This window comes from Chlorocebus sabaeus, chromosome 9 (genome assembly GCF_047675955.1).
Source record: "Chlorocebus sabaeus isolate Y175 chromosome 9, mChlSab1.0.hap1, whole genome shotgun sequence".
Lineage (NCBI taxonomy): Eukaryota > Metazoa > Chordata > Mammalia > Primates > Cercopithecidae > Chlorocebus > Chlorocebus sabaeus.
In genome coordinates this window covers 12,228,718-12,254,932 of record NC_132912.1, presented here as the reverse complement: position 1 = coordinate 12,254,932, position 26,215 = coordinate 12,228,718, and the positions used below count along the sequence as shown (strand labels likewise).

The 26,215-nt window shown below is 46.6% G+C and overlaps 1 protein-coding gene across 2 annotated transcripts in view; it reads right to left on the bottom strand.

Moving 5' to 3' along the window:
- Nucleotides 1–23,152, bottom strand: part of DHTKD1 (dehydrogenase E1 and transketolase domain containing 1) — a 53,822-nt gene extending 30,670 nt beyond the window's left edge. For both annotated transcript variants that reach the window (XM_037983329.2, XM_073018721.1), the window contains exons 1-6: nt 22,905–23,152; nt 12,996–13,151; nt 10,107–10,318; nt 5,776–5,970; nt 4,250–4,519; nt 1,664–1,835 (exon numbers count right to left, since the gene is read on the bottom strand). In XM_037983329.2, coding sequence (XP_037839257.2) covers nt 1,664–1,835; nt 4,250–4,519; nt 5,776–5,970; nt 10,107–10,318; nt 12,996–13,151; nt 22,905–23,058 — 1,159 coding nt within the window. In that variant the 5' untranslated portion in view covers nt 23,059–23,152. The remainder of the gene's footprint in view (nt 1–1,663; nt 1,836–4,249; nt 4,520–5,775; nt 5,971–10,106; nt 10,319–12,995; nt 13,152–22,904) is intronic.
- Between the last annotated feature and the right edge of the window lie 3,063 nt (nt 23,153–26,215).

Genomic DNA, 26,215 nt, shown 5'->3' with positions numbered 1-26,215 from the left:
TGCAGTGGCTCACACCTGTAATCCCAGCACTTTGGGAGGCCAAGGCGGGTGGATCACCTGAGGTCAGGAGTTTGAGAACAGCCTGACCAACATGATGAGATCCTGTTTCTACTAAAAATACAAAAATTAACGGCGTTGTAGTGGATGCCCGTAATCCCAGCTGCTCTGGACACTGAGACAGGAGAATTGCTTAAACCCAGGAGGCGGAGGTTGTGGTGAGCCAAGATGACGCCATTGCACTCCAGCCTGGGCAACAAGAGTAAAACTCCATCTCTAAAAAAAAATTAGCTGTGCATGGTGGCATGTGTCTGTAAATCCCAGCTACTAAGGAGGCTGAAGAGAGAGATTCTCTTGAGCCTGGGATGTCAAGGCTGCAGTGAGCCATGACTATACCACTGTACTCCAGTCTGAGTAACACAGCAAGACTCTCTCAAAAAAAAATAAATAAATAAAAAACAAACAAAAAAAAACCTACCACTTTCCATGGGTAAAAAAGAAGCTGACTTTGTTCTTCACATCCTATTTCTTTTCTTTTTTTTTTTTTTTTTAACTTTGAGACAGAGTTTTACTCTTATTGCCCAGGCTGGAGTGGTGCAATGGCATGATCTCGGCTCACTGCAACCTCCACTTCCCAGATTCAAGTGATTCTCCTGTCTTAGCCTCCCGAGTAGCTGGGATTACAGGCATGTGCCACCATGCCCGGTTAATTTTGTATTTTTATTAGAGAAAGGGTTTCTCCATGTTGGTCAAGCTGGTCTCGAACTCCCAAGCTCAGGTGATCCACCTGCCTCGGCCTCCCAAAGTGCTGGGATTTCAGGCGTGAGCCACCGTGCCCGACCTTCACATCTTGTTTCTAACTATACTATTTCACCAAGTTTAGTGGTTGAACACATCCCTTTTCACTAAGCCCCTAGGCACTTCAAGTTTGAATATCCTACAGATAACAACTCTGGTGTTGTACTCATTGTGTTGATCTCTGACTTGTACCAGATCACCCATCCAGTTATAAGAAATTTGAGATGGCACACTGTGGCTCCATCCTTACTTCCTTGGATTGAAAAATCACACTGATATGCTGGTCATGGTGGCTCACACCTATAATCCCAGCACTTTGGGAGGCTTAAGCAGGCGGATCACCAGAGGTCAGCAGTTCAAGACCAGCCTGCCAACATGGTGAAACCCTGTCTCTACTAAAAATACAAAAATTAGACAGGTGTGGTGGTACACGCCTGTAGTCCCAACTACTTGGGAGGCTGAGGCACGAGAATCACTTGAACCCGGAAGGTGGAGGTTGCAGTGAGCTGAGATCAGGTCACTGTACTCCAGCCTGGGCAACAGAGCGAGACTCTGTCTCAAAAAAAAAAAAAAAAAAAAGTGAGCCAAACAGGTCAGTGCAAGCATGTGGTCCCAGCTCATCAGGAGGCGGAGTCAGGAGAATCACTTAAACCCAGGAGGCAGAAGTTGCAGTGAGCCGAGATCGTGCTGCTGCACTACAGCCTGGGTGACAGAGTAAGACTCTGTCTCAAAAAATTAATTCATTAATTAAATTAAATAAATGAAAGGAAGGACAACCAGTGAGGCTCATTGTTCTGTGTGCACTAGAGGTTTCCCTGGGAATTCCACGTCGGCCTCAGGAACATCAGTTCCTCCCTGTGTTACGTACCAATATCACTGCAGTATAAAGAAGACCTTCCTCTTTCAGCCGGAGTGGTATAACCCAGCTGGTTATTAACAATCAAATGGACACTCCCACCAATTCTGAAATGCGGGAGATTGGACAGCGTGAACGTTTCAGGAACAATCCCTTGACCACAGAAAGAAGCATCACCATGGACCTAAATCATGAGGCAAGGAGAGGGGTGGGAAGAAAAGAAACATAAGGGATTAAGAAATTTAGGTTTTCAGGTTGGAATTATTTATTTATTTATTTATTTATTTATTTTTAATTTTATTTTTTGAGACAGAGTCTTGCTCTTTCGCCCAGGTTGGAGCACAATGGTACAATCTAAACTCACTGCAACCTCCGTTTCCCGAGTTCAAGCATTTCTCCTGCTTCAGCTTTCTGAGTAGCCGGGATTATAGGCATGCACCACCACACCCGGCTAATTTTTTGTATGTTTAGTAGAGACGGGGTTTCACCATGTTGGTCAGGCTGGTCTCGAACTTCTGACCTCAGGAGATCTACCCTCCTCAGCCTCCCAGAGTGCTGGGATTACAGGCATGAGCCACAGTGACCAGCCTCGTTTATCATCATTTTAAAGAAAATGGCATTTTCACCTTTTATTTCAGAAGTCGATCTCAAGATCAGCTCAACGTACTGGGTAAAAATGAAAGATTAAAATAGTTTAGAGTATTATAAATTATGTGAAAGGTAAACAGAATGTCTGGCTAATGATTTCAAGATTTCTATTTAGAAACACCCTATCAGGCCAGGTGCAGTGGTTCACACCTGTAATATCTACACTTTGGGAGGCCGAGGCAGGAGGGTTACTTGAAGCTAGGAATTTGAAACCAGCTTTGCCAACCTGGCAAGATCATGTCTCCACAAAATAAAATAAATCAGCCAGGTATGATGGCAAGGACCTGTAGGCCCAGCTACTCAGGAGGCTGAGGCAGGAAGACTGCTTGAGCCCAGGCATTTGAGGCTGCAGTGAGCTATGATTGTGCCACTGAACTCCTGTCTGGAGAAAAGATTGAGACCCCATCTCAAAAGAGAGAAAGAGAGAAAGAAAGAGAGAGAAAGAGGAAGGAAGGAAGGGAGGGAGGGAGGGAGGGAGGGAGGGAGGAAGAGAGGGAGTGAGGGAAAAGGGAGGGAGGCAGGAAGGAAAGAAGGGAGAAAACAAGGAAGAAAGGAAGGAAGGAAAAAAGGAAGGAAGCAAGGAAGGAAGGAAAAAAGGAAGGAAGGAAGGAAGAGAGGGAGGGAGAGAGGGAGGGAGCGAGGGAGGGAGGAAGGGAGGGAGAAAGGAAGGAAGAAAGGAAGGAAAAAAGGAAGGAAGAAAGGAAGCAAGGAAGGAAAAAAGGAAGCAAGGAAGGAAAAAAGGAAGCAAGGAAGGAAAAAAGGAAGGAAGGAAGGAAAAAAGGAAGGAAGGAAAGAAGGAAGGAAGGAAGGAAGGAAAAAAGGAAGGACGGAAGGAAGGAAGGAAGGAAGGAAGGAAGGAAGGAAGGAAGGAAGGAAGGCCGGCCATATCATAATTAAATCCAATTCTGCCTACTCCCAATTTATTCACTACAAGTTTCTGGCTTGTGAAAAATTAAAATGCATAGGATAACATGGCTATTCACAGACAGAATATTTGCTTGTCTTATATATTTATCTATTTCTGTGGAATTTGAAGACTGATTCTGAAATCCAGCATTCATTATCTCCTGTAGTTAAAGGTTTGTATTTAAATGAATACTCATAGGAGAAACACGACCACAGCTCAAACCTCTAAAAGATACTTGTTGTGTTACCAAAAACTTGGAGAGAGGGTAGAAGAACGAACCACACTGATAATTTGTATTATTTGCCTTAATGCCAAAGGCCTTCATTTTAGAATAAACAAGCAAAAAAAAATAGGCCAGGTGTAGTGGCTCATGCCTGTAATCCCAGCACTTTGGGAGGCTGAAGCAGGAGGATCATTTGAGGTCAGGAGTTCAAAACCAGGCTGGCCAACATGGCGAAACCCTGTCACTACTAAAAATACAAAAATTAGCTGGGCATGGTGGCAGGCGCCTATAGTCCCAGCTACTTGGGAGGCTGAGGCAGGAGAATCACTTGAACCCAGGAGGCAGAGGTTGCAGTGAGCTGAGATTTTGCCATTGCACTCCAGCCTGAGTGACAGAGCGAGACTCCATCTCAAAAAAAAAAAAAAAAAAAAAAAAATTCACACTTGTCTTGTTACATGACAAGTATGGATACCACGTGGGATCCAAGTATGGATACCACGAAGTTTCCAAGAGGGCCATATTTTCAGAGAAATAATGACATCTGTGCTCCCAGAAGGAGCAGGTTTGCCAGCCCATGCCCCTAAGTTAATTCATAAGCCAAGCAAGGAAAACAGCGGTGGAAGCCCCAGGCTAAAGCCAGTTGCCTGAAGACTAAACCTCATGAATCTCCTGTTAGTTTTTAAAACAATCCCAGAATCTTTTTCCAAAAGGTCATCTCAGTTTCATCACGCATGTCTGCCATCTATTTTCAGCCCTCCCAACCCATGCATTCTTCCCAGTTTTCCCCACCTCTGGCCTCACTTCCAGAAGCTCCAAGTACCTGTAAGCAAATGACCCTGTCCCCCGGCTGGGCTGAGTTGTCTGGCGAGTAATCGCCGTCTTGGCGAGACTGCTGCCTGCCACGAGTTTTGCCCACGGCCACGGGGTTGACGGCCTCCAGGTGCGAGGGATTGGGCAGCATTGTCACGTGGAGGGGATGGTGTGCCCCGAAGTCCAGGTCCACAGAGGAGGTCAGGTGAGACAGGACGTCTCCAGTGGCTGAAAAATTCTCTGGAAATTCACTTAAGCCTTGCATTTTACGGAACATCAGCTATTGTGGATACATATAAAATGAAAACAATGGCGTTCATCACAATGGAGACTAGGGAAGAAGTGCTGAGTTGAAATCATACAAGAAAAAACAAAATTTAAAGCCAGGAGTGGTGGCTCACGCCTGTAATTCCAGGACTTTGGGAGGCTGAGGTGGGAAGATCACTCGAGGTCAGGAGTTCGGGACCAGCCTGGCCAACATGGTGAAACCCCGTCTCTATTAAAAATATAAAAAATTAGTCGGGCATGGTGGCAGGCGCCTGTAATCCCTGCTAGTCAAGAAGCTGAGGCATGAGAATCACTTGAACCTAGGAGGCGGAGGTTGCAGTGAGCCAAGATCATACCACTGTACTCCAGCCTGGGTGACAGAGTGAGATTAGGTCTCAATAAATAAATAAATAAGAATACACGGAAAACCAATCCAAATACCAGCTCTGTCAATTAACTAAACTGTCTAAACTACCTCCTGGACCAACTGCTCACATGCTTAGTTGCCTTTGCTCTTTTTTTTCTTGAGACAGGATCTGGATCTGTCTTCCAGGCTGGAGGGCAGTGGCGCAATCTCAGCTCACTGAAGCCTCCATCTCCTAGACGCAAGAGATCCTCCCACCACAGCCTCCCAAGTAGCTGGAACCATAGGTGCACCACCTAATTCTTACGTTTGTAGAGACCATGCCACCTAATTTTTATTTTTGTAGGGACAGAGTTTCGCGAGGTTACCCAAGCTGGTCATGAACTCCTGGGCTCAAGCGCTCCTCTTGCCTTGGCCTCCCAAAGTGCTGGGATTACAGGTGTGAGCCACCTTGCCCAGGCTTAGTTGACTTCTTAAAAGGAATGATCACCGTGAGTTTTACTTTTTAAAATGTACTGATATTCAGGCAGCAGCTTGCTTTGCTGCCCAGCCTGGAGTGCAGTGATGAGATCATAGCTTACCACAGCCTCAAACTCCTGGGCTCGAGTAATCCTCTGGCCTCCGTCTCCTGAGTAGCTGGGAACACAGGTGTGTGCCACCATGGTTGGCTAACTTACTTTATTTTTGGTAGAGACAGAGTCTCACTTTGTTCCACAGGGTGGTCTCAAGTCCTAGATTCAAGCCATCCTCCTGCCTCAGCCTCCCAACAGGCTGGGATCACAGGTGTGAGCCACAGTGCCCGGCCATCACCATCACCATCATTTATCAGCAGAATGAAACCAGCAGTTTTATTCTGCTACCATCAATCTTACAGTGCTACTGAGAAACACAGCGAGTAACCTTACCTCTGGAGGGAACTGCAGAAGGCCTGTCAATAAATTCAGCCTCCCTCTATGGGGCATCCCAATGATGACATCAGTGATTCCGCTGTAGGCCGACATTTTCAGCAGCTCGTGGAAAAAGCCCATCATGCTTTCAGCCCCTTCGCCTCCGTATCGCTTCACTGTCGAGAACTTGGTGGCCAGAAAGTGGTCAAACTCCTGCAGAACATCATGTCAGACGTGAGCAGCCAGGAGACATCCAGCTTCTCCAGTGGAAGGCAGATAAGTCTGTGTGTGTTGTGAGATGACCCCACACTCCCCAAGTGGCCACAACAATGCCACTTTACTACATATCCTGGAGAGAGACATAACAGGGACACAGCGGGATGGCTTTCCAAGGATCCTGGACAGCAGGAGGGGCCGAGGAGAATAACCTACGTGGCAGAATAACTCACCCCAAGGAAACCCCCTTAGAATGTATATTCTTCTGGACTGGAAGCCAGGCCTTAGATTTCTGCTGCCTCTTCCCAGTACCCGTTTTCACAGGGGGTTCTATGGTATGAATCAAGGCTGCAAACTAACCAACTACCCAAACTATTAGGAAGGGGCTTCTTGCCATCTTGACATTCCAGAGTCCTGGTCACAGCCCTGATGGAGGTTCACTTCCATTCATTTGTATTGAGCCTCTCTTCCACATGTCATCTTTTGATCATCTCAAGTTAAGTTCTGAACTTAAGTATCTTTAGTTCTTAAGAATTAAGACCAGGACAGGCATGGTGGTTCATGTCTGTAATCCCAGCACTTTGGGAGGCCAAGGTGGTTGGATCACTTGAGGCCAGGAGTTCAAGACTTGGGCAACATGGTGAAACCCCATCTCTACTGAAAGTATAAAAATTAGCCAGGTGTGGTGGCATGCACCTGTAATCCCAGCTACGCAGGAGGCTGGTAGGAGAATTGCTTGAGCCTAGGAGGCGGAGGTTGCAGTGAGCCGAGATTGTGCCACTGTACTCCAGCCTGGGTGACAGAGAAAGACTGTCTCAAGAACTGCAACTATACATAGCCCTGAATGGTGACAGTATGTCCTGTTATCAAAAGACTTTTTTTTTTTTTTTTTTTTTTTAAGACAGAATCTTGCTCTGTCACCCAGGCTGGAGTGCAGTGGCGCGATCTTGGTTCACTGCAACCTCTGCCTCCCAGGTTCATGCTATTCTCCTGCCTCAGCCTCCCGAGTAGCTGGGACTACAGGCGCCCACCACCACGCCCGGCTAATTTTTTTGTATTTTTAGTAGAGACAGGGTTTCATCATGTTAGCCAGGATGGTCTTGATCTCCTGACCTCATGCTAAGGCCGCCTCAGCCTCCCAAACCAAAGTGCTGGGATTACAGGCGTCAGCCACAGCGCCTGGCTAAGACTTTTTTCTTACATATTAAAAGAAATTTTAGGCCAGTTGCGGTGGCTCACCCCTCAATCCCAGCACTTTGGGAGGCCGAGGTGGGCAGATCACGAGGTCAGGAGATCGAGACCATCCTGGCTAACACATTTTAGGCTGGGCATGGTGGCTCATGCCTGTAATCCCAGTACTTTGGAAGGCTGAGGGGGGTGGATCACGGGGTCAGGAGATTGAGACCATCCTGACTAACACAGCGAAACCTCATTCTACTACAAATACAAAAAATTAGCCAGGCATCGTGGCAGCGCCTGTAGTCCCAGCTACTGGGGAGGCTGAAGCAGGAGAATGGCTTAAACGTGGGAGGCAGAGGTTACAGTGAGGTGAGATTATACCACTGCACTCCAGCCTGGGCCACAGGGAGAATCATCTCAAAAAAAAGAAATTTGAAATATATTTTTTTAAAAAAATGTTTTTTAAAGACCAGGTACGGTGGCTCATGCCTGTAATCCCAGCACCTCGGGAGGCCGAGGCGGGCAGATCATGAGGTCAGGAGATCGAGACCTTCTTGGCCAACATGATGAAACCCTCTCATGGTCTAGATGTGAGGACCTGGTGAGTTTCAGTTCTTTGATACCTTTTGAGACCTCTGGTAGTCCTTTCCTGAGGAAGGAACTCAGATAAAACAAATGTAAGTTTCAAGCACTAAGATCAGAATTATTTCCATGTTTAAATATGGTCAATTTCTATGTTTATTAAAAAAAAATCTGTCTATGAAACAATTGAGGTGGTTTTAAACCACATAAATGTTGGAGTGAAATATATGTAGATTCGGTGCCTGGCCTTAAATTTCTAACTGCCAGACTTTGGAGAAGTTACATCACGTCTGTGAGATTCTCAGGTTCTCCATCTGTAATCTGTAGTAAACTGTTGGGTTATTGTAGGATTGTATGTCTGTGAAAAGTATTTTGCATTCTGCCTCATCTTTAGTAAGGAATCAGCAAGCAGTAACATTTCAACAGAAGTATTTACAAGCAATCATGAGGTAAAAGGAAGAGAATGTCCAAGAGGAAAATAAGAAGACTTCATAAAGGAAGTGTCATAAGAAGATAGACTTGAAAAATTAGTGTCGTTTTGCAGGCAGACAAAGGAGGGAGGACATTCCCGGTAAAGAGAGCAATGTGAGTAAAGACACGGATACCTGTGATACAGAATTTTTCCCTGGCCCCTTCATAGGACTCGCTCTAGTCCTTTTCTTCTAATGGTAACATATATTCTGGAAAAAAATATATGATTGGTTCTAAAGTCAAAAAAAAAAAAAAAAAAAAAAAAGAAACCCTGTCACTACTAAAAATACAAAAATTAGCTTGATGTGGTGGCATGAGCCTGTAATCCCAGCTACTCGGGCGACAGAGCGAGACTCTGCCTCAAAAAAAAAAAAAAAAAAATTAAAAAAAAAGAAATAAAACCTTAAGAACTATGTGGTTTTTTTTTTTTTTTTTTGGACAGAGTCTCGTTCTGTTGCCGAGACTGGAGTGCAGTGGTGCGATCTCAGCTCACTGCAACCTCCGCCTCCTGAGTTCAAGTGATTCTCCTGCCTCAGCTTCCCAAGTAGTTGGGACTACAGGTATGCTCCACCACACCAGGCTAATTTTTGTATTTTTTTTTTTTTAGTAGACATGAAGTTTCACCATGTTGGCCAGGCTGGTCTCAAATTCCTGACCTCAAGCAATAGGCCCACCTCAGCCTACCAAAGGGTTGGGATGACAGACACGAGCCACCATGCCCAGTCAGAAGTAAGGTCTTAAGGATCTTGTCATCTTTTATAGAGTGAGTAGACACATACACGAGAAGTATTTTGACTCTGAGGAGAGCCAATAGGTCAATATTTTGGCAACCAACATTTTGCTACTTAGAATAAAGTGATGTGCTCAGAACAAGGATCTCTGAGGAAAAATAAAATAATAAAATAGTATGTGTGTTATATGATCCGTTGGGTTGAAGTAATGAGGGATTTAAGTTCAGAGTTAATGCCTCAATTCCCTCTCTTCAGTAGTTATATATCTTTTTTTTTTTTTTTTTTTTTGAGACAGAGTCTTGCTCTGTCAACCAGGCTGGAGTGCAGTGGCGCGATGTCAGCTCACCGCAGCCTCCACCTCCCAGGTTCCAGGGATTCTCATGCCTCAGCCTCCTGACTAGCTGGGATTACAGGTGTGCACCATCACCCCTCAATAATTTTTGTATTTTTAGTAGAGACGGGGTTTCTTTATGTCAACCAGGCTACATATCTTTATAGACAGTGAGGCTGACCGACGCCCTTGCTATTAGACGCTCCTTTTTTTTTTTTTTTTTTTTTTTTTTTTTTGAGACGGAGTCTCGTAGTGTCACCCAGGCTGGAGTGCAGTGGCCGGATCTCAGCTCACTGCAAGCTCCGCCTCCCGGGTTTACGCCATTCTCTGGCCTCAGCCTCCGAGTAGCTAAGACTACAGGCGCCCGCCACCACGCCCGGCTAGTTTTTTGTATTTTTTAGTAGAGACGGGGTTTCACCATGTTAGCCAGGATGGTCTCGATCTCCTGACCTCGTGATCCACCCGCCTCGGCCTCCCAAAGTGCTGGGATTACAGGCTTGAGCTACCGCGCCCGGCCACCTTTTTTTTTTTTTTTTTTTGAGACTGTGTTTCACTCTTGTTGCCCAGGCTGGAGCACAATGGCGCAGTCTTGGCTCACTGCAACCTCTGCCTCCTGGGTTCAAGTGATTTTCCTGCCTCAGCCTCACGAGTAGCTAGGATTACGGGCAGGTGCCACCACACCTGGCTAATTTTTGTATTTTTAGTAGAGATGGGTTTTCTCCATGTTGGTCAGGCTGGTCTTGAACTCCTGACCTCAGGTGATCCACCCACCTCAACCTCCCAAAGTGCTGGGATTACAGGCGTGAGCCACCGCACCCAGCCTAGATACTCCTTTTTACCTGAGATTCCAGCATTAGTTTCGACAGATGTTTTCGCTCTTCTGTGGTAAACGTCTCCTTTTGCAGTTCCTCAAACCGCTTGGCAAACCAGTCTTTCTCCTCCTGGCTCTGAAGTTGGGAGGTTTCAATAGAAATCTGCCCACAGTAGATTTGATTGAGATAGACTAACACTTCCTCAAGTGAGGCCTCTTCCTTCCCCATGTTCAATAATCCTGTGAAATACAATCAAAGGGTCATTTTAAAATATAATCATGTGGCAAGTTAATTCTGGAACATACCAAAACAATTACTTCAACGCAGAGTGCTTTGTTCTTAATAACTTGGGTCATTATTGGCCGGGTGCCGTGGCTCAAGCCTGTAAACCCAACATTTTGGGAGGCAAGGTGGGTGGATCACCTGAGATCAGGAGTTCGAGCCCAGCCTGACCAATACGGTAAAAGCCCGTCTCTACTAAAATTACAAAAATTAGCCAGGCGTGGTAGTGTGCACTTGTAGTCCCAGCTACTCGAGAGGCTGAGGCAGGAGAATCGCTTGAACTCGGGAGACAGAGGTTGCAGTGAGCCAAGATCACACCACTGCACTCCAGCCTGGGCGACAGAGTGAGGCTCCGTCCCAAAATAAATAAATAAATAAATAACTTGGGTCATTATTAATGCTTATCTAGATTTTTTCTAAAGAAAAAAACTAAAAATATGGTCAAAGGTCATGAAGTAGTAAAACTAGGAGGGGGGAAAAAACCCCACTTCCTTTACAAAGATAGAACCTGCTGCTGCTTTATGCCAAGTTTTGATTCTATAGTAATTTCTCTTTTGTGTGTGATGGAGTTTTTGTTCTTGTTGCCCAGGCTGGAGTGCAGTGGCACGATCTTGGCTCACTGCAACCTCTGCCTCCCAGGCTCAAGTGATTCTCCTGCCTCAGCCTCCCGAGTAGCTGGGATTACACATGCACACCACCACGTCTGACTAATTTTTGTATTCTTAGTATAGATGGGGTTTCACCATGTTGGCCACGCTGGTCTCGAACTCTTGTCCTCAGGTGATCCTCTTGCCTCCACCTCCCAAAGTGCTGAGATTACAGGCATAAGCCACCACACCCAGCCCTAACCTTTACTTTATATTGCTTAGCAAGCTTGTCCAACCCGCAGCCCACAGGCTGCATGTGGTCCAGGACAGTTTTGAATGTGGCCCAACACAATGAATAAACTTTCTTAAAATGTTGTGAGATTTTCTTTGTGATTTTTTTTTTTTAGCTCATTAGCTATGATTAGTGTTAGTGTATTTGATGTGTGGTCCAAGACAATTCTAATTCCAGTGTGGCCCAGGGAAGCCAAAAGATTGGACACCTCTGGCTTATGGTTTCTTACAACAAAGTTTATGTTTTTTTTTTTTTTTTTTTTATATAAAGACTTAAAGTATTGGTCTTTTGAGGAAGTTAGATGTATCACCACTGTATTCCAACTGAGCCATTAATCATGTCGTTTAATGTTTTCCACAATAACTCATTTGCTTTTATGAGGCGCTGAGGAATCAGTTCTTTCTGCAGGGGTTCAAGAAAAGGGCCTTTGGAGGCCTGTCTCAAAAAAAAAAGAAAAAAGAGAGAAAACTACCACCTTATGCCAGGCACGGTGGCTCATGCCTGTGATCCCAGCACTTTGGGAGGCTGAGGCGGGCAGATCACCTGAGGTCAGGAGTTCAAGACCAGCCTGACCAACATGGAGAAACCCTGTCTCTACTAAACATACAGAATTAGCCAGGTGTGGTGGCACATGGCTGTAATTCCAGCTACTCGGGAGGCTGAAGCAGGAGAACCGCTTGAACCCAGGAGGCAGAGGTTACAGTGAGCTGAGATAGCGCCATTGCACTCCAGCCTGGGCAAGAAGAGCGAAACTCCATCTCAAAAACAGAAAAAAAGAAAAGAAAACTACCACCTTGCAAAGCCCAGGTAACCCCCCGAACCCTAAGAGACACTAAAATGAAAGTTGAGGGTTTAAATGCCATTACATCTTGGGGTAGTTTATTACACGGCATTAGATGACTGAAACATGACTCACTGATACACACAATCAGAATTTGGTATTTGCAAGATTAACTTTAAAAAGTAACATGAGGTAGGACCCTGAAATCATGACTGATGATGCTGGCCCAACTTTTTCTAAGTTCCCAGGCTGGGAAAGAAAATAGAATGAGTGGGGCAAGCTTTGGAATGGAAACAGCCCTGGATTTCACCTCACCTCTGCCACTGAGCAGCTATGAGTTATACAAGTTATCTTTGTTTTTCCATCTACAAAATAAAGAGGACAATGACTACTTTTGGGAGTGGTTTTGAGAATAAATTGACATATGCTAAGCATATGGCACTTTAGAGTTCAAGGTTTTTCGTTTGTTTTTTCAGACAGGGTCTCACTCTGTTGCCCAGGCTGGAGTGCAGCAGCACGATCAAGGTTCACTGTAGCCTTGACCTCCCAGGCTCAAGCGATCCTCCCATCTCAGCCCCTGGAGTGCCTGGAACTACAGATGTGCATCACCATGTCCAGCTAATTTTTTTTGTTTTTTATGTTTTGTAGCAACAGTCTCACTGTGTTGCCCAGGTTGGTCTCAAACTTCTGGGCTCAAATGACCCTCCCACCTTGGGCTCCCAAAGTGCTGGGATTATGGGTGTCAGCCATTGTGCCCAGCCAATTCAATGTTTCTGAACCTTAAGAAAACAGGCCTTCTCAGAAGTTCTAGAATCCCAAGCTCCTTCCTGACCGTATCTCAACGTGCCCCCTTGGGTCTCCTCACACCTGTGGGAGCCTCGGCTCCAGCGGGGATGCTGCTTCTTCAAGAACAGAGGCAGGAGCCCGGCCTGGTATGCAGCTCCGAGCTCCCACGTGCTGTGCAGAAGCCATACCTGCCGTGTGGAAGGGTCCCTGCAGTGTCTGCACCAGGGCTTGGATTTCAGGCACATTCTCCAGCAGGGCTTGTCCGGTGAAGAGGGGGTTGATTTTGGCAGCTTTATGACCATGCTCGCGATATACTGTCACCAACCTGGCAAGGCCATGGTCAACTAAATTGGGGAAAATTTAAAATTACAAACAGTTTAGGAGATGACTACAAATCACAAAAATCAGCTTTTCAAAGAAGCTCCTACAGCTCTAGACCTATTTATTTATTTATTTATTTATTTATTTATTTATTTATTTTAGAGACAGTGTCTTGCTCTATTGCCCAGGCTAGAGTGCAGTAGAACCATCATAGCTCACTGCAACCTAGGCTCAAGTGATCCTCCTGCCTCAGCCTCCCGGGTAGCTGGGACTACAGACATGCACCACCACACTTGGCTAATTTTTGGTTTTTTTTTTTTGGTCGAGATGGAGTTTAACCATGTTACCCAGGCTGGTCTTGAACTCCCGAGCTCAAGTGATTCACTCACCTTGGCATCCCAAAGAAGGCCAAGAAACACATTTTTACACTTTTGTGTTTTTATTTTCAGAACCCAGAGACAATTGTTAGCATATTTTCAAATTTCTTTTTTTTTTTTCTTTTTTTTTTGGAAACATTGTCTCACTCTGTCACCCAGGCTGGAGTGCAGTGGTACAATCTTGGCTCACTGCAACCTGCACCTCCCAGGTTCAAGTCATTCTCCTGCCTCAGCCTCCCGAGAAGCTGGGACTACAGGCGCCCACCACCACACCCAGTTAATGTTTTGTATTTTTAGTAGACACGGGTTTCACCGTGTTAGCCAGGATGGTCTCGATCTCCTGACCTCGTGATCCACCCACCTCAGCCTCCCAAAGTGCTGGGATTACAGGTGTGAGCCACCACACCCAGCCAAAGCACACTTCTTTACTTGGAGCAGAGTTAGTGAGTAAAGAACAGAGAGGTACTGAACACGCACAGGATGTGTTTGCACTAATACAGCAGGTACGTGGAGCCATAATAGGTCAAAAAACCAAATCAAACCATCCCAGGAAATGAACTGATTTCAGCCTAGGGGTCAGTCCTATAAATTGCTAATTAACTCGAACCTTATTTGAGTTCTCAATCACTGTCATATGAAGTAAGAAATCTTTATATTTGTGGCTGAAATCCAGATAGACTATGTCTAAAGCATGTCCCTGTGGGCCACTCTCATCTTTTTTTCTTTAATTATTTTTTTTTTGAGGCGGAGTCTTGCTCTGTCGCCAGGCTGGAGTGCAGCGGTGCAATCTCAGCTCACTGCAAGCTCCGCCTCCCGGGTTCAAGTGATTCCCTGCCTCAGCCTCCTGAGTGGCTGGGACTACAGGTACGTGCCGCCATACCCAGCTAATTTTTTGTATTTTAGTAGAGATGGGGTTTTACCATGTTGGCCAGGATGGTCTTGATCTCCTAACCTTGTGATCCACCTGCCTCAGCCTCCCAAAGTGCTGGGATTACAGGTGTGAGCCACTGCGCCTAGCCCCCACTCTCTCCTTTTAAGTACATATTCTTCCCTGGGCTCTACAGCATTGCAGGAACATGGTTTTCTTTCTAACTCCAGAGCTACTCAACCTCAGTCACTTTTGGGGAACTTCTCTTTGCCCATCTCTAAATATTGGTAGCTGGTGGTGCCCACCTATAATCCCAGCTACTCAAGAGGCTGACCAGGAGTTCGAGGCTGCAGCGAGCTGGAATCTCACCACTGCACTCTAGCCTGGATGAGAGAGCAAGATCCCATCTCTAAAAAATAAAATACATAAAATATTGGTACTCCCCAGCTCTGCCCAAGGCCACCTTCTCAGTCTACTTTCTCTCTGAGCGATCTCCCCCCCAACTCATGATTAGTGGTACAAGAACAATAGCAAACCTACAGGGTAACCCCCATTCCCATTGCAAACCAGCAGCCATACTGAAAACATCCCCTTAGAGGCCGAGGCCAGTGGGTCACTTGAGGTTAGGAGTTCAAGACCAGTCTGGCCAACATGGTGAAATCCCATCTCTACTAAAAATACAAAAATTAGCCGGGTGTGGCTGCACGTGCCTGTGGAGGCTGAGGCAGGAGAATCGCTGGAACCTGAGAAGTGGAGGTTGCAGTGAGCCGAGATGGTGCCACTGCACTCTGGCCTGTGTGACAGAGCCAGACTTTGTCTCAAAAAAAGAAAAAAGAAAACATCCCCTTAGAGAAGAACCCATGTCAACTCCTAAAGATCACTGCTTCTATTCCTTTTTCTTTTTTTTTTTTTTTGAGACAGAGTCTCGCTCTGTCACCCAGGCTGGAGTGCAGTGGCACAATCTCAGTTCACTGCAGCCTCCAACTTCTGGGTGCAAGCGATTATCCTGCTTCACTCTCCCAAGTAGGTGGGGTTGCAGGCACATGCCGCCCGGCTAAGTTTTGTAGGTTATTTTTTGGTTTTGTTTTTGTTTTTCTGAGATGGAGTCTTGCTCTGTCGCCCAGGCTAGAGTGCAGTGGCACGATCGTGGCTCATTGCAACCTCTGCTTCTCAGGTTAAAGCGATTCTCCCATCTCAGTTCTCCTGAGTAGCTGGGATTACAGGCACATGCCACTACGCCTGGCTAATTTTTTATATTTTCAGTAGAGACGGGGTTTCACCATGTTGGTCAGGCTGGTCTTGAACTCCTGACCTCGTGATCCACCCACCTCTGCCTCCCAAAGTGCTGAGATTACAGGCATGAGCCACTGCGCTCAGCCCACTGCTTCTATTTCTAACTACTGACTAGCCAGGCTGCTAATGATACGCTAGAATACTGACACAGAAATTGGCACAGAATAACCCTCCTTGCCCCAAAGAATATGAGGCATGGAGCAGTTTGGCACCAGCAGAAAGAGGAAGCCCTCTCTCATGTCAGGCACATCCTCCATCCACCCTGGCAACCCATGCTCCCTCAGACTGCCATTTCTTCCAGCAGGTTTCTTCTTCCACCAACCCTATCTCCAACCCCTTCCCTCTCTGTCTCCAGCTCCTTCCACCGAGATCTCTGGTGCTCTGTTTCATGAAAAACAAACCTCTCTGAACGTTCCTCACACTCCTGGGTTTAATCAGAACTTGGCTGTCCCCAGAGAGCACGAGTACAACGTGAAGCTACTCGGTGGCCCTCACCCACACCCTCCAATCGTGAAGACAAAGGTAGGCCCTCCTCATTCTTCACTGACATCTCCCTATCATTAGTTCTCTCTATAAACCCATCCTCTGAGGGACAAGCAATGGCATTAACTCATCTCAAAGTGCTGACAGTCATTAAAAAAATAATATTATAGAAGAATGATTGACGAAAAAGCCTCAAGACTTAATGAATGGCCAGGCGCAGTGGCTCATGCCTGTAATCCCAGCACCTTGGGAGGCCAAGGCGGGCCAGGGTGATCTCATCACCTGAGGTCAGGAGTTTGAGACCAGCCTGGCCCACATGTTGAAACCCCGTCTCCACTAAAAACAAGAAAATTAGCCAGGCCTGGTCGCAGATGCCTATGATCCCAGCTACTCAGGAGGCTGAAGCAGGAGAATCACTTGAACCCAGAAGGCGGAGGTTGCAGTGATCTGAGGTTGCGCCATTACACTCCAGCCTGGGCAACAGAGCGAGACTCCATCTCAAAAACAAAAACAAAAAAAAAGAAAGAAAGCAACAGGGTCTGGCTATATTACCCAGGCTGGACTCAAACTCCTGGGCTCAAGAGATCCTCCTGCCTCAGCCTCCCAAGTAGCTGGGATTACAGGTGCACGTCATCACACCCAGGCAGATTTGTTATTTTTTGCTTACTGTATTCTCGCAGTTTTCCACAGTGAACATGTACAATAAAGCTTTTTTTTTTTTTTTTGAGACAGTCTCACTCTGCTCTCATCAGTTGACTTCGTGCTTATAACATTCAGTTCTATTTGTCCCTAAGTCTGTTGCTGTGGGAAAAAGTAAAATATTAGGGAGAGAAATCAGAAAAATCTAGAGATTTTTGCACTCATATTGCTTTATTTTCTTTTTTTTTTTTTTTTGAGACAGAGTCTCGCTCTGTTAAAATTGTTTTAAAAGAAAAAACAAAAGAAGTAAAAAAAAATAAGCAAAATAAAAATAAATGGAATTAACTGATCAAGTTCCAATTTCAAATGCTCTAGATAAAATGTACTTCTACTGTATTACCTTCATAACAAAAAACGAAATTAAAAGATTTAATTCTTTATCCCTGGAAGGATAGAAAAATAAATAAATAAAAATAAAATTTAAAAGAATGAGAGCACAGCAATAGAATTATTCATAAAATACTTCCTACTACTGGATGGCCACAGTGGCTCACACCTGTAATCACTTTGGGAGGCTGAGGCAGGAGGACCCCTTGAGGTCAAGAGTTTGAGATCTGCCTGGGCAACAGAGCGAGACCCTATCTTTACAAAAAAATACAAAAATTGGCCGGGGGCAGTGGCTTACACCTGCAATTCCAATACTTTGGGAGACTGAAGTGGGCGGATCACAAGGTCAGGAGATCGAGACCATCCTGGCTAACATGGTGAAACCCCGTCTCTACTAAAAATACAAAAAAATTAGCCAGGCATGGTGGCAGCCACCTGTAGTCCCAGCTACTTGGGAGGCTGAAGCAGGAGAATGGCGTGAACCCGGGAAGCGGAGCTTGCAGTGAGCCAAGGGCTCAGAGCGAGACTGAGGCTCCTTCTCAAAAAAAAAAAATCCAAAAATTAGTTGGATGTGGTGGCACGTGCCTGTGATCCCAGCTACTCAGGAGACTGAGGTGGGAGGATCACTTGAGCCCAGGAGTTTGAGGCTGTGGTAAGCTGTAATTGTGCCACTGCACTCAGCCTGGGCGACACAGAGTGTCTCAAAGAAAACAAAACAAAACGAAACAAAAACAAAACTTTCTATTACTGCAGAAATGCAAGAATTTCTGTAAGAGAAAAATGAATACCTTTACATTAGGCATAATACTGCCCAAACAATTTACTGTTCGTAATATCTGCAAAAGGTCACAGGAATTAGATTTGATGTTTAAGTCCCTAATGAAGCCAGAGAAAACAGAGAAAACAACAGCAGATACATGCCTGCACTCCTCTTAAAAATAAAGGCATGCTTCTGGCTCAGACTAACACATGATAGATGCTCAAGAAATATTTGTCATTATTTGAATGAAGTCCTGAGATCAATAGTCACACTTCATGATAAAAGCTTTTCAGAGCCCTCAAATTCAGAGTACAAGAGCTGAAGCAGCTTCTTCTCCCTCACTTTGCACCCTCCCATGCCAAGTCCTGGGGCCTGGTGGGCACGCACGCATTACTCCAGTCTGCCCTGCTGCTGGACAGGCTGAGTCAAGTTTGGCCAGACTGAGCTTTTCCAGATTTTGAAATTTGGAATTCAGAGACAGCTTATGAGAAAAGAGCTAGCCAGAGACTGCTGCCTTCAGAAAAGCCTAGTTGAGGGCAGATGGCTTGAGCTCAGGAGTTCAGGATCAACCTGGCCAACATGTGAAACTCTGTTTCTACTAAAAATACAAAAATTAGCCAGGCATGGTGGTGAGCACCTGTAGTCCCAGCTACTCAAAAGGCTGAGACAGGAGAATCTCTTAAACCTGGGAGGTAGAGGTTGCAGTGAGCCGAGATCATTCCACTGCACTCCAGCTTGGGCGACAGGGCGAGCACCTGTCCAAAAAAAAAAGTACAAGAGCTAATATTGTCATGGGCTGGGTGCAGTGGCTCATGCCTATAATCCCAGAACTTTGGGAGGCAGAGGTTGGTGGGTCACTTGAGGTCAGGAATTTGAGACCACCCCGGCCAACGTAGTGAAACCCCATCTTTACTAAAAATACAAAAATTAGCCAGGGTGGCACATGCCTGTAATCTCAGTTACTCAGGAGACTGAGGCAGGAGAATCACTTGAACCCAGGAGGCAGAGGTTGCAGTGAGCCAAGATCACCCCACTGCATTCCAGCCTGGGCCACGGAATCAGACTGTGTCTCAAAAAAACAAACAAACAGGCCGGGCACGGTGGCTCAGGTCGGGCGCGGTGGCTCATGCCAGTAATCCGAGCACTTTAGGAGGTCGAGGTAGGTGGATCACGTGAGGTCAGGAGTTCGAGACCAACCTGGCCAACACAGAGAAACCCCGTCTCTAATAAAAATACACAATTAGCCAGGCATGGTGGTGCATGCCTGTAGTCCCAGCTACTCGGGAGGCTGACTCGGCAGGAGAATCACTGGAACCCGGGAGGCAGAGGCTGTGGTGAGCCAAGATCGTGCCACTGCACTCCAGCCTGGGCAACAAGAGCAAAACTCCATCTCAAAAAAAAAAAAGTACACCCATGAATCACTACTCCTAAACCCACCTCCATTCTAAATTGGCATTGTTGATAAATAAATTTGAGTTTCCTTGGAAATTGAGGTTTACAGAGGTGAAAGTACAAGCTGTTACAAATACCTAGTTACAAAGAACACTCACCATGGGTCAAATTGTAACTAGAGAAACCACTGCCATCCAAAAGGTTACTAGGGGCAAATTCAATATCTATTTAATTATTTATTTATTTATTTATTGAGCCAGAGTCTTGCTCTGTCACCCAGGCTGGAGTGCAGTGGCGTGATCTCAGCTCATTGCAACCTCAGCCTCCCAGGTTCAAGTGATTCTCCTGACTCAGCCTCCTGAATAGCCAGTATTATAGGCACATACCACCAGGCCCAGCTAATTTTTGTAGTTTTAGTAGAGATGGGGTTTCACCAAGTCGGCCACGCTGGTCTCAAACTTCTGGCCTCAAGTGATCTTCCCACCTCAGCCTTCCGAAGTGCTGGGACTACAGGCATGAGCCCCCATGCCCAGCCTCAGTATCTCTTTAAAGCCTTAATACAAGGGAAGTCTTAGTGAATGATGTGGTCACCTATGTAGACATTTATTTTAGCCAAGATAAACATATGAAGAAAAAAGGCCAGTGAACCGGACGCGGTGATAAACATCTGAAGAAGATAAACATATGAAGAAAGAAGACCAGTGAACCGGGCACACGCTGCAACGAGCTGTGATTGCACCACTGCACTCCAGACTAGGTGACATAGCAAGACTTCATCTCAAAAACTAAAAATAAAACAGTAATAGTTTAATATGTTGCCCAACATATAAAGATACTTGATAACTAATGTTATGCCTGCACATACAAAATGAGAATATACTATGTCACAAATAAATTGCATCTATAGAACCCTCTTTTCATTCCTTAGGAAGTATAAATTATTTGGGGCTGGACACAGTGGCTCATGCCTATAATCCCAAAACTTTAGGAGGCCGAGGCAGACATATCACCTGAGGACAGGCATTCAAGACCAGCCTGGGCAACATGGCAAGACCCTGTCTCAAGTGATCTGCCTGCCTCGGCCTCCCAAAGTGCAGGGATTACAGGCGTGAGTCACTGCACCCGGCCCCACATCTGCCACTACACTGGCTAATTTTTGTATTTTTGGTAGAGATGGGGTTTCACTACGTTGGCCAGGCTGGTCTTGAACTCCTGACCTCATGATCTGTCCGCCTCGGCCTCCCAAAGTTCAGGGATTACAGGCATGAGCCACTGTGCCTGACCTAATAAATAAAATTAAAAAAAAAATTTTGATGTGAAATATGAGGTGAAAAAGATATAGGTGGATTGCTCATCCCAGATTACCATAATACCTCTATGGCAGAGACTTCTATGATTCCCAACTTCCATTCTCGCCTCTCTTTCATAGTATTAGAGAGCCCAGTATATGGCCACCCAGAATAAAGAGCCACTTGCCAGCCTTCCCAGTAACCTGGTGGCCATGTGACTAAGTTTTGGACAATGAGAATGTAGCAGCAATGTATGCGACTTCTGGGTCACGCTCTTAAGGGGAAGGAAAGAAGATATTCCTTCTCTTTATATATCACAGCACCTGAACTCATCCAATCTAACACAGAATTTGGTACAAGAGGTGGGTTGCTGCCCTAACAGAGCCTAAAATTACATAAGGCATTGACTTAGGAGCCAGGCAATGGGTGCCAACGACACAGGTATTTCCACCTAGAAAGTGGATGGGCAGTGTTATGTTACAGGACAAAACATTTGGTGAAACTGAGGCAGACTGCATGCCCTTGAAACCTGTAGCTCAGGAATGTATGTTCACTGTTTCTCGTCACTTTCAGGAATGCCCAGGAGAAAGATGAGGTCAAGTTGGAGCTCCCTAAATGAGCAAGTAGACATGAAGGGGATTTCAGCTCTGCAAAAAGGAGGTACCCTCCTGACCAGGCACGGCAGCTCACACCTGTAATTCCAGCACTTTAGGAGGCCAAGGCCAGTGGATCACTTGAGGGTGGGAGTTCGAGACCAGCCTGGTCAACATGGTGAAACCCCATCTCTACTAAAAATACAAAAATTAGCTGGGTGAGGTGGCAGGTGCCTGCAATCCCAGCTACTCGGGAGGCTGAGGCAGGACAACTGCTTGAACCCGGGAGACGGAGGTTGCAGTGAGCCAAGATCGTGCCACTGCACTCCAGCCTAGGCGACAAAGCCAGACTATGTTTTAGGATTAAAAAGAGAGAGACAGACAGAGATATGAGGTTTATTTTAAATGCCCTCCGAGGTGAGGAGCACAATATTGAAGTTCTAGTGCGTGACTGATGGAAGATTCAAAGGTCAGGTGCCCAGATGCTGGAGGGGATCTTCAACATTAATCTAATAATCAGATCAAAGATGCCAAATGATTTTCCTCTAATAATCAATCTGTAAGTATCTTCTACTCCGTGAGGACAAATAATGATACAATAACTTTAGGGCATAAATCAAATACTCAAAATTAGTCTCGCAAATGAGCATACAACAGAAGTTCCAAAAACTGACATTCATGACTGTTAATTCATTAAAACCACCAGCACATACCAAGGTGTCAACAGAGTGGCTAAAAGGAAAAGAAAGAAATCCCACCAGCACATAGTTCCAAATTCGGCAGAGTTAAGACTTAAACTCTAAAATTAAAGTAACAGACTAGCTACAAGGAGACAAATACATAATAAACATCATGTTGTCTTCCAAGACTGGAACTAACTGCCCACTTCTCCCAAGCAGTGCAGACTTGGACCCCCCACCTGCTCACATAAAATCCTCAGAGATGGCCCTGGAAATGTATCCTTGGGAGATTAAAACTTTACTTCTTCTACAGCTCCGTTGGTTTTCTAGGCTGGGTGCAGTGGCTCAGCCTGTAATCCCAACACGTTGGGAGGCCGAGGCTGCAGGATTAGCTTGAGCTCAAGAGTTCAAGATCAGCCTGGGCAACATGGTGGGACCCCATCTCTACTAAAAAAAAAAAAAAAAAAAGCCGGGCTTGGTCGTCCCTCTGTGTCCCCAGCTACTCAGGACGCTGAGGTGGAAGGATAGCTTAAGCCCAGGAGTTCGAGGCTGCAGGCAGCTGTGATCGCAGCACTGCACTCCAGCCTGGGCCACAGTGCGAGACTTCGTCTAAAATAAAATAAAATAACATAACATAACATAACATAACATAACATAACATAACATAACATAACATAAAATAGGAAAGAAAAACAAAAAGAAAAAAAAGACTTTCTCACACGTTTCCAACAAAGGAAAGAAAAGCTCTTCTAAAACCAGGTCCGGACCAGCAAGATGGGAAGATCACCCAAGCGTGGACCTCAAGGATCCTCAGTTACAGAGGCTGGACAGGGGATGACCGACACTAAGCACCCACACCTACCCTCTGCTCCCCTCACCTCCCCCTCCTCCCCACTGGCCGCGCGTTCAGGCCGGCGGCCGGTTCCCCGACCCCGACACCCCACCTCAAGTCGACCAGGGGATGATGCTTCTGCGTCCCAGCCCCCGCTCCCACCGCCCAGGCCCCATCCCCGACCTGGGGGACGCTCCAGGGCGCCCCGGGGCTCGCGGCTCTCGGGCTTCCTCGGCCGGTAGCCGTAAACGCCCCGCTCGGTCTGGTAGCCGCGCCAGATGAGAGGGGGAGCCCGGCCGAGGCCCCGTCGTGCTGCTGCCACAGTAGCAGAGGCCATGTTCACCGGGTCCCCTGGCCAGGACCCTGAGGCGGGAGCCCGAGGTGGTCCCACCGGCCCTGGTAAATCCGGGACTCTCAACGAGGAGGCCGGAGCCCCGCCCCCAGACAACTCCCCCGCGACTGATTGGCCGAGGGGCCGGACCCTCGAAGCCAATCCGTGGCAGCGGCGCTCACAGCGAAGCCTCGCCCAGGATTGGGGCGGGACTCCAGGGCGGTGCCGGCGGCTGAGACAGCTCTGCTCCAGCGCAGGACTGGGCAAGTAAGTGTCCCGCGGTGCGGTACCTGCTGCCGGTACGAAACTGGATGTAGCTGCAGTGCCTGCAGTCTCCCACCAGGAGTGTTCACCCATCACGCCTCTGCCCAACCTTACAGACACAATCTAAGGGGTCTGTTACGGAAAGGACAAATTAGCCACAGGGTGGATAGGAAGTGGCTAGGACTGAGACCAAGGGACGCAAAAAGGAAAGGTTATTTGAGGCAGTTGGAAAACCAATACCCCTATTTTTTTTGTTTTCTTAGGAAACATTAAGAGAGGCCGAGCGTGGTGACTCACGCCTGTAATCCTGACACTTTGGGAGGCCAAGGGGGGAGTATAATCTGAGGTCAGGAGTTTGAGACCAACCTGGCCAACATGGCGAAACCTCATCTCTACTAAAAATACAAAAATTAGGTCGGGCGCGGTGGCTCACGCCTGTAATCCCAGCACTTGGGGAGGCCGAGGCGGGTAGATCACCTGAGGTCGGGAGTTCGAGACCAGCCTGACTAACATGGAGAAACCCCGTCTCTACTAAAAATACAAAATTAGCCGGGCTTGGTGGTGGGTGCCTGTGGTCCCAGATACTCGGGAAGCTGAGGCAGGAAAATCGCTGGAACCCGGGAGGCGAAGGTTGCGGTGAGCTAAGATGGCGCCACTGCACTCCAGGCTGGGCGACAAGAGGGAAACTTTGTCTCAAAAAAAAAAAAAAAAAAAAAAAAAAAAAACAGGCAGCAGTGGCTCACGCTTGTAATCCCAGCACTCTGGGAGGCCTTGGTGGGCGGATCACGAGGTCAGGAGTTCGAGACCATCCTGGCTAGTATGGTGAAACCCCATCTCTACTAAAAATACAAAAATTAGCCGGGCGTGGTGGCGGGTGCCTGTAGTCCCAGCTACTCGGGAGACTGAGACAGAAGAATCGCTTGAACCCTGGAGGAGGAGGTTGCAGTGAGCTGAGATCATGCCCACTGCACTCCAGCCTGGGCGACAGAGGAAGACTCCGTCTCAAAAACAAACAAACAAACAAACAAAAAACATTAAGAGAGAAAGAAGGAAACAGGGTAGAGGGAGCAGGGAAGAAAGGGATAGGAGTTAAAAGAAATTGGACATGAACGATTACAGCAGTGTAGAGATATCTGAGAACCTCAGTTGGTCTGCGTCTGAGTGAGTTTCCCAAATGATTTTTTTTTCCTGTGGCTTACTTTTAACTTTGCCAGTACGGTAGGGGAGAGAGTCTGCATCCTTACCTGGTCAGTCATCCTTCGTTCCAGTAAGCTGTGCAGCTATATCCCAAACTCCTAGGAATATTACTACAAGCCCAAGACATCCTCCTTCCTTATCATTCAACCAGTATACTCATAAAGCACTCTGCTGGGTTACAAAGATTGATAAGGCACAGTTTCTGCCTTTAGTTCCCAGTCTAGCTGTAGATGGAATTCAACACACAGGATGATAGATTATTTAATGTAGGCACGTGTAGGTGCCCCCTGTAAGCACAGAAGCACCATCTAGCACAGCTACGGTAGTTGGGGACCCCTTAGGTCCACATTTTGGTGGCCTCCCCATCTTGCTAGTTTGGACCTGGTTTTGGAAGGGCTTGTCTTTTTTTTTTTTTTTTTTTTTGAGAAGGTGTCTCGCTCTGTCTCCCAGGCTGGAATGCGGTGGCGCCATCTCGGCTCACTGCAACCTCCATCTCCCAGGTTCAAGCAATTCCCCTGCCTCAGCCTCCCAAGTAGCTAGGATTATAGGCACCTGCCACCATGCCCGGCTAATTTTGTTGTTGTTGTTTTGTTTGTTTGTTTATTTGTTTGAGATGGAATTTCGCTCTTGTTGCCCACACTGGAGTACAATGGTGAGATCTCCACTCACCGCAACCTCCGCCTCCTGGGTTCAAGCGATTCTCCTGCCTTAGCCTCCCAAGTAGCTGTGATTACAGACATGCACCACCATGCCCAGCTTATTTTTGTATTTTTAGTAAAGACAGGGTTTCTCCATGTTGGTCAGGCTGGTCTCAAACTCCTGACCTCAGGTGATCCACCCACCTCAGCCTCCCAAAGTGCTGGGATTACAGGCGTGAGCCACCTTGCCCGGTCCCGGCTAAGTTTTTGTATTTTTAGTAGGTACAGGGTTTCACCATGGTGGCCAGCCTGGCTTTCAGCTTCTGTCCTCAAGTGATCTGCCTGCCTCAGCCTCCCAAAGGGCTAGGATTACAGGCTTGAGCCACTGCGCCTGGCCAGACTTGTCTTTTTTATTCCTTGGTTGTGAACCTGTGGGACCCTAACTCTTTGGACAGGTGGGACTGTGGGAAAAGAAAATTTCTGAGATCTGAGTGTGTTAGGGGAACTTCCAAGTGGAAGGGACATTAGAACAGAATCTTGAGGCATGAGGAGTTAGGCAAACGCACAAAGACAAGAGCACACCAAGGAGATGGCAGTGAAGAGTAGATATGGGATAACTGGATGATCTAGAGTTTTGAGTAGAAAGGAGGGGGTAATTAAAGGATCAATGCCCCTCAAGTTGATCCACAAATGAAAAGATAATCTTGGTCAGGGGCATGGACATTTTATATGATACAAGAGGAGGCCAGGCACGGTGGCTTACACCTGTAATCCCAGCACTTTGGAAAGCTGAGGCAGGTGGATCACCTGAGGTCAATGAGTTCAAGACCAGCCTGGCCAACATGGTGAAACCACGCCTCTACTAAAAATACAAAAAAATTAGTCGGGCATTGTGGCAGGTGCCTGTAATCCCAGCTATTCGGGAGGCTGAGGCAGGAGAATCGCTTGAACCCAGAAGATGGAAGTTGCAGTGAGCCAAGATCAGGCCATTTTACTCCAGCCTGGGCAACAAGAGTGAAACTCAGTCTCAAAAAAAAAAAAGAGAAGGAAAGGCAAAGAATCAG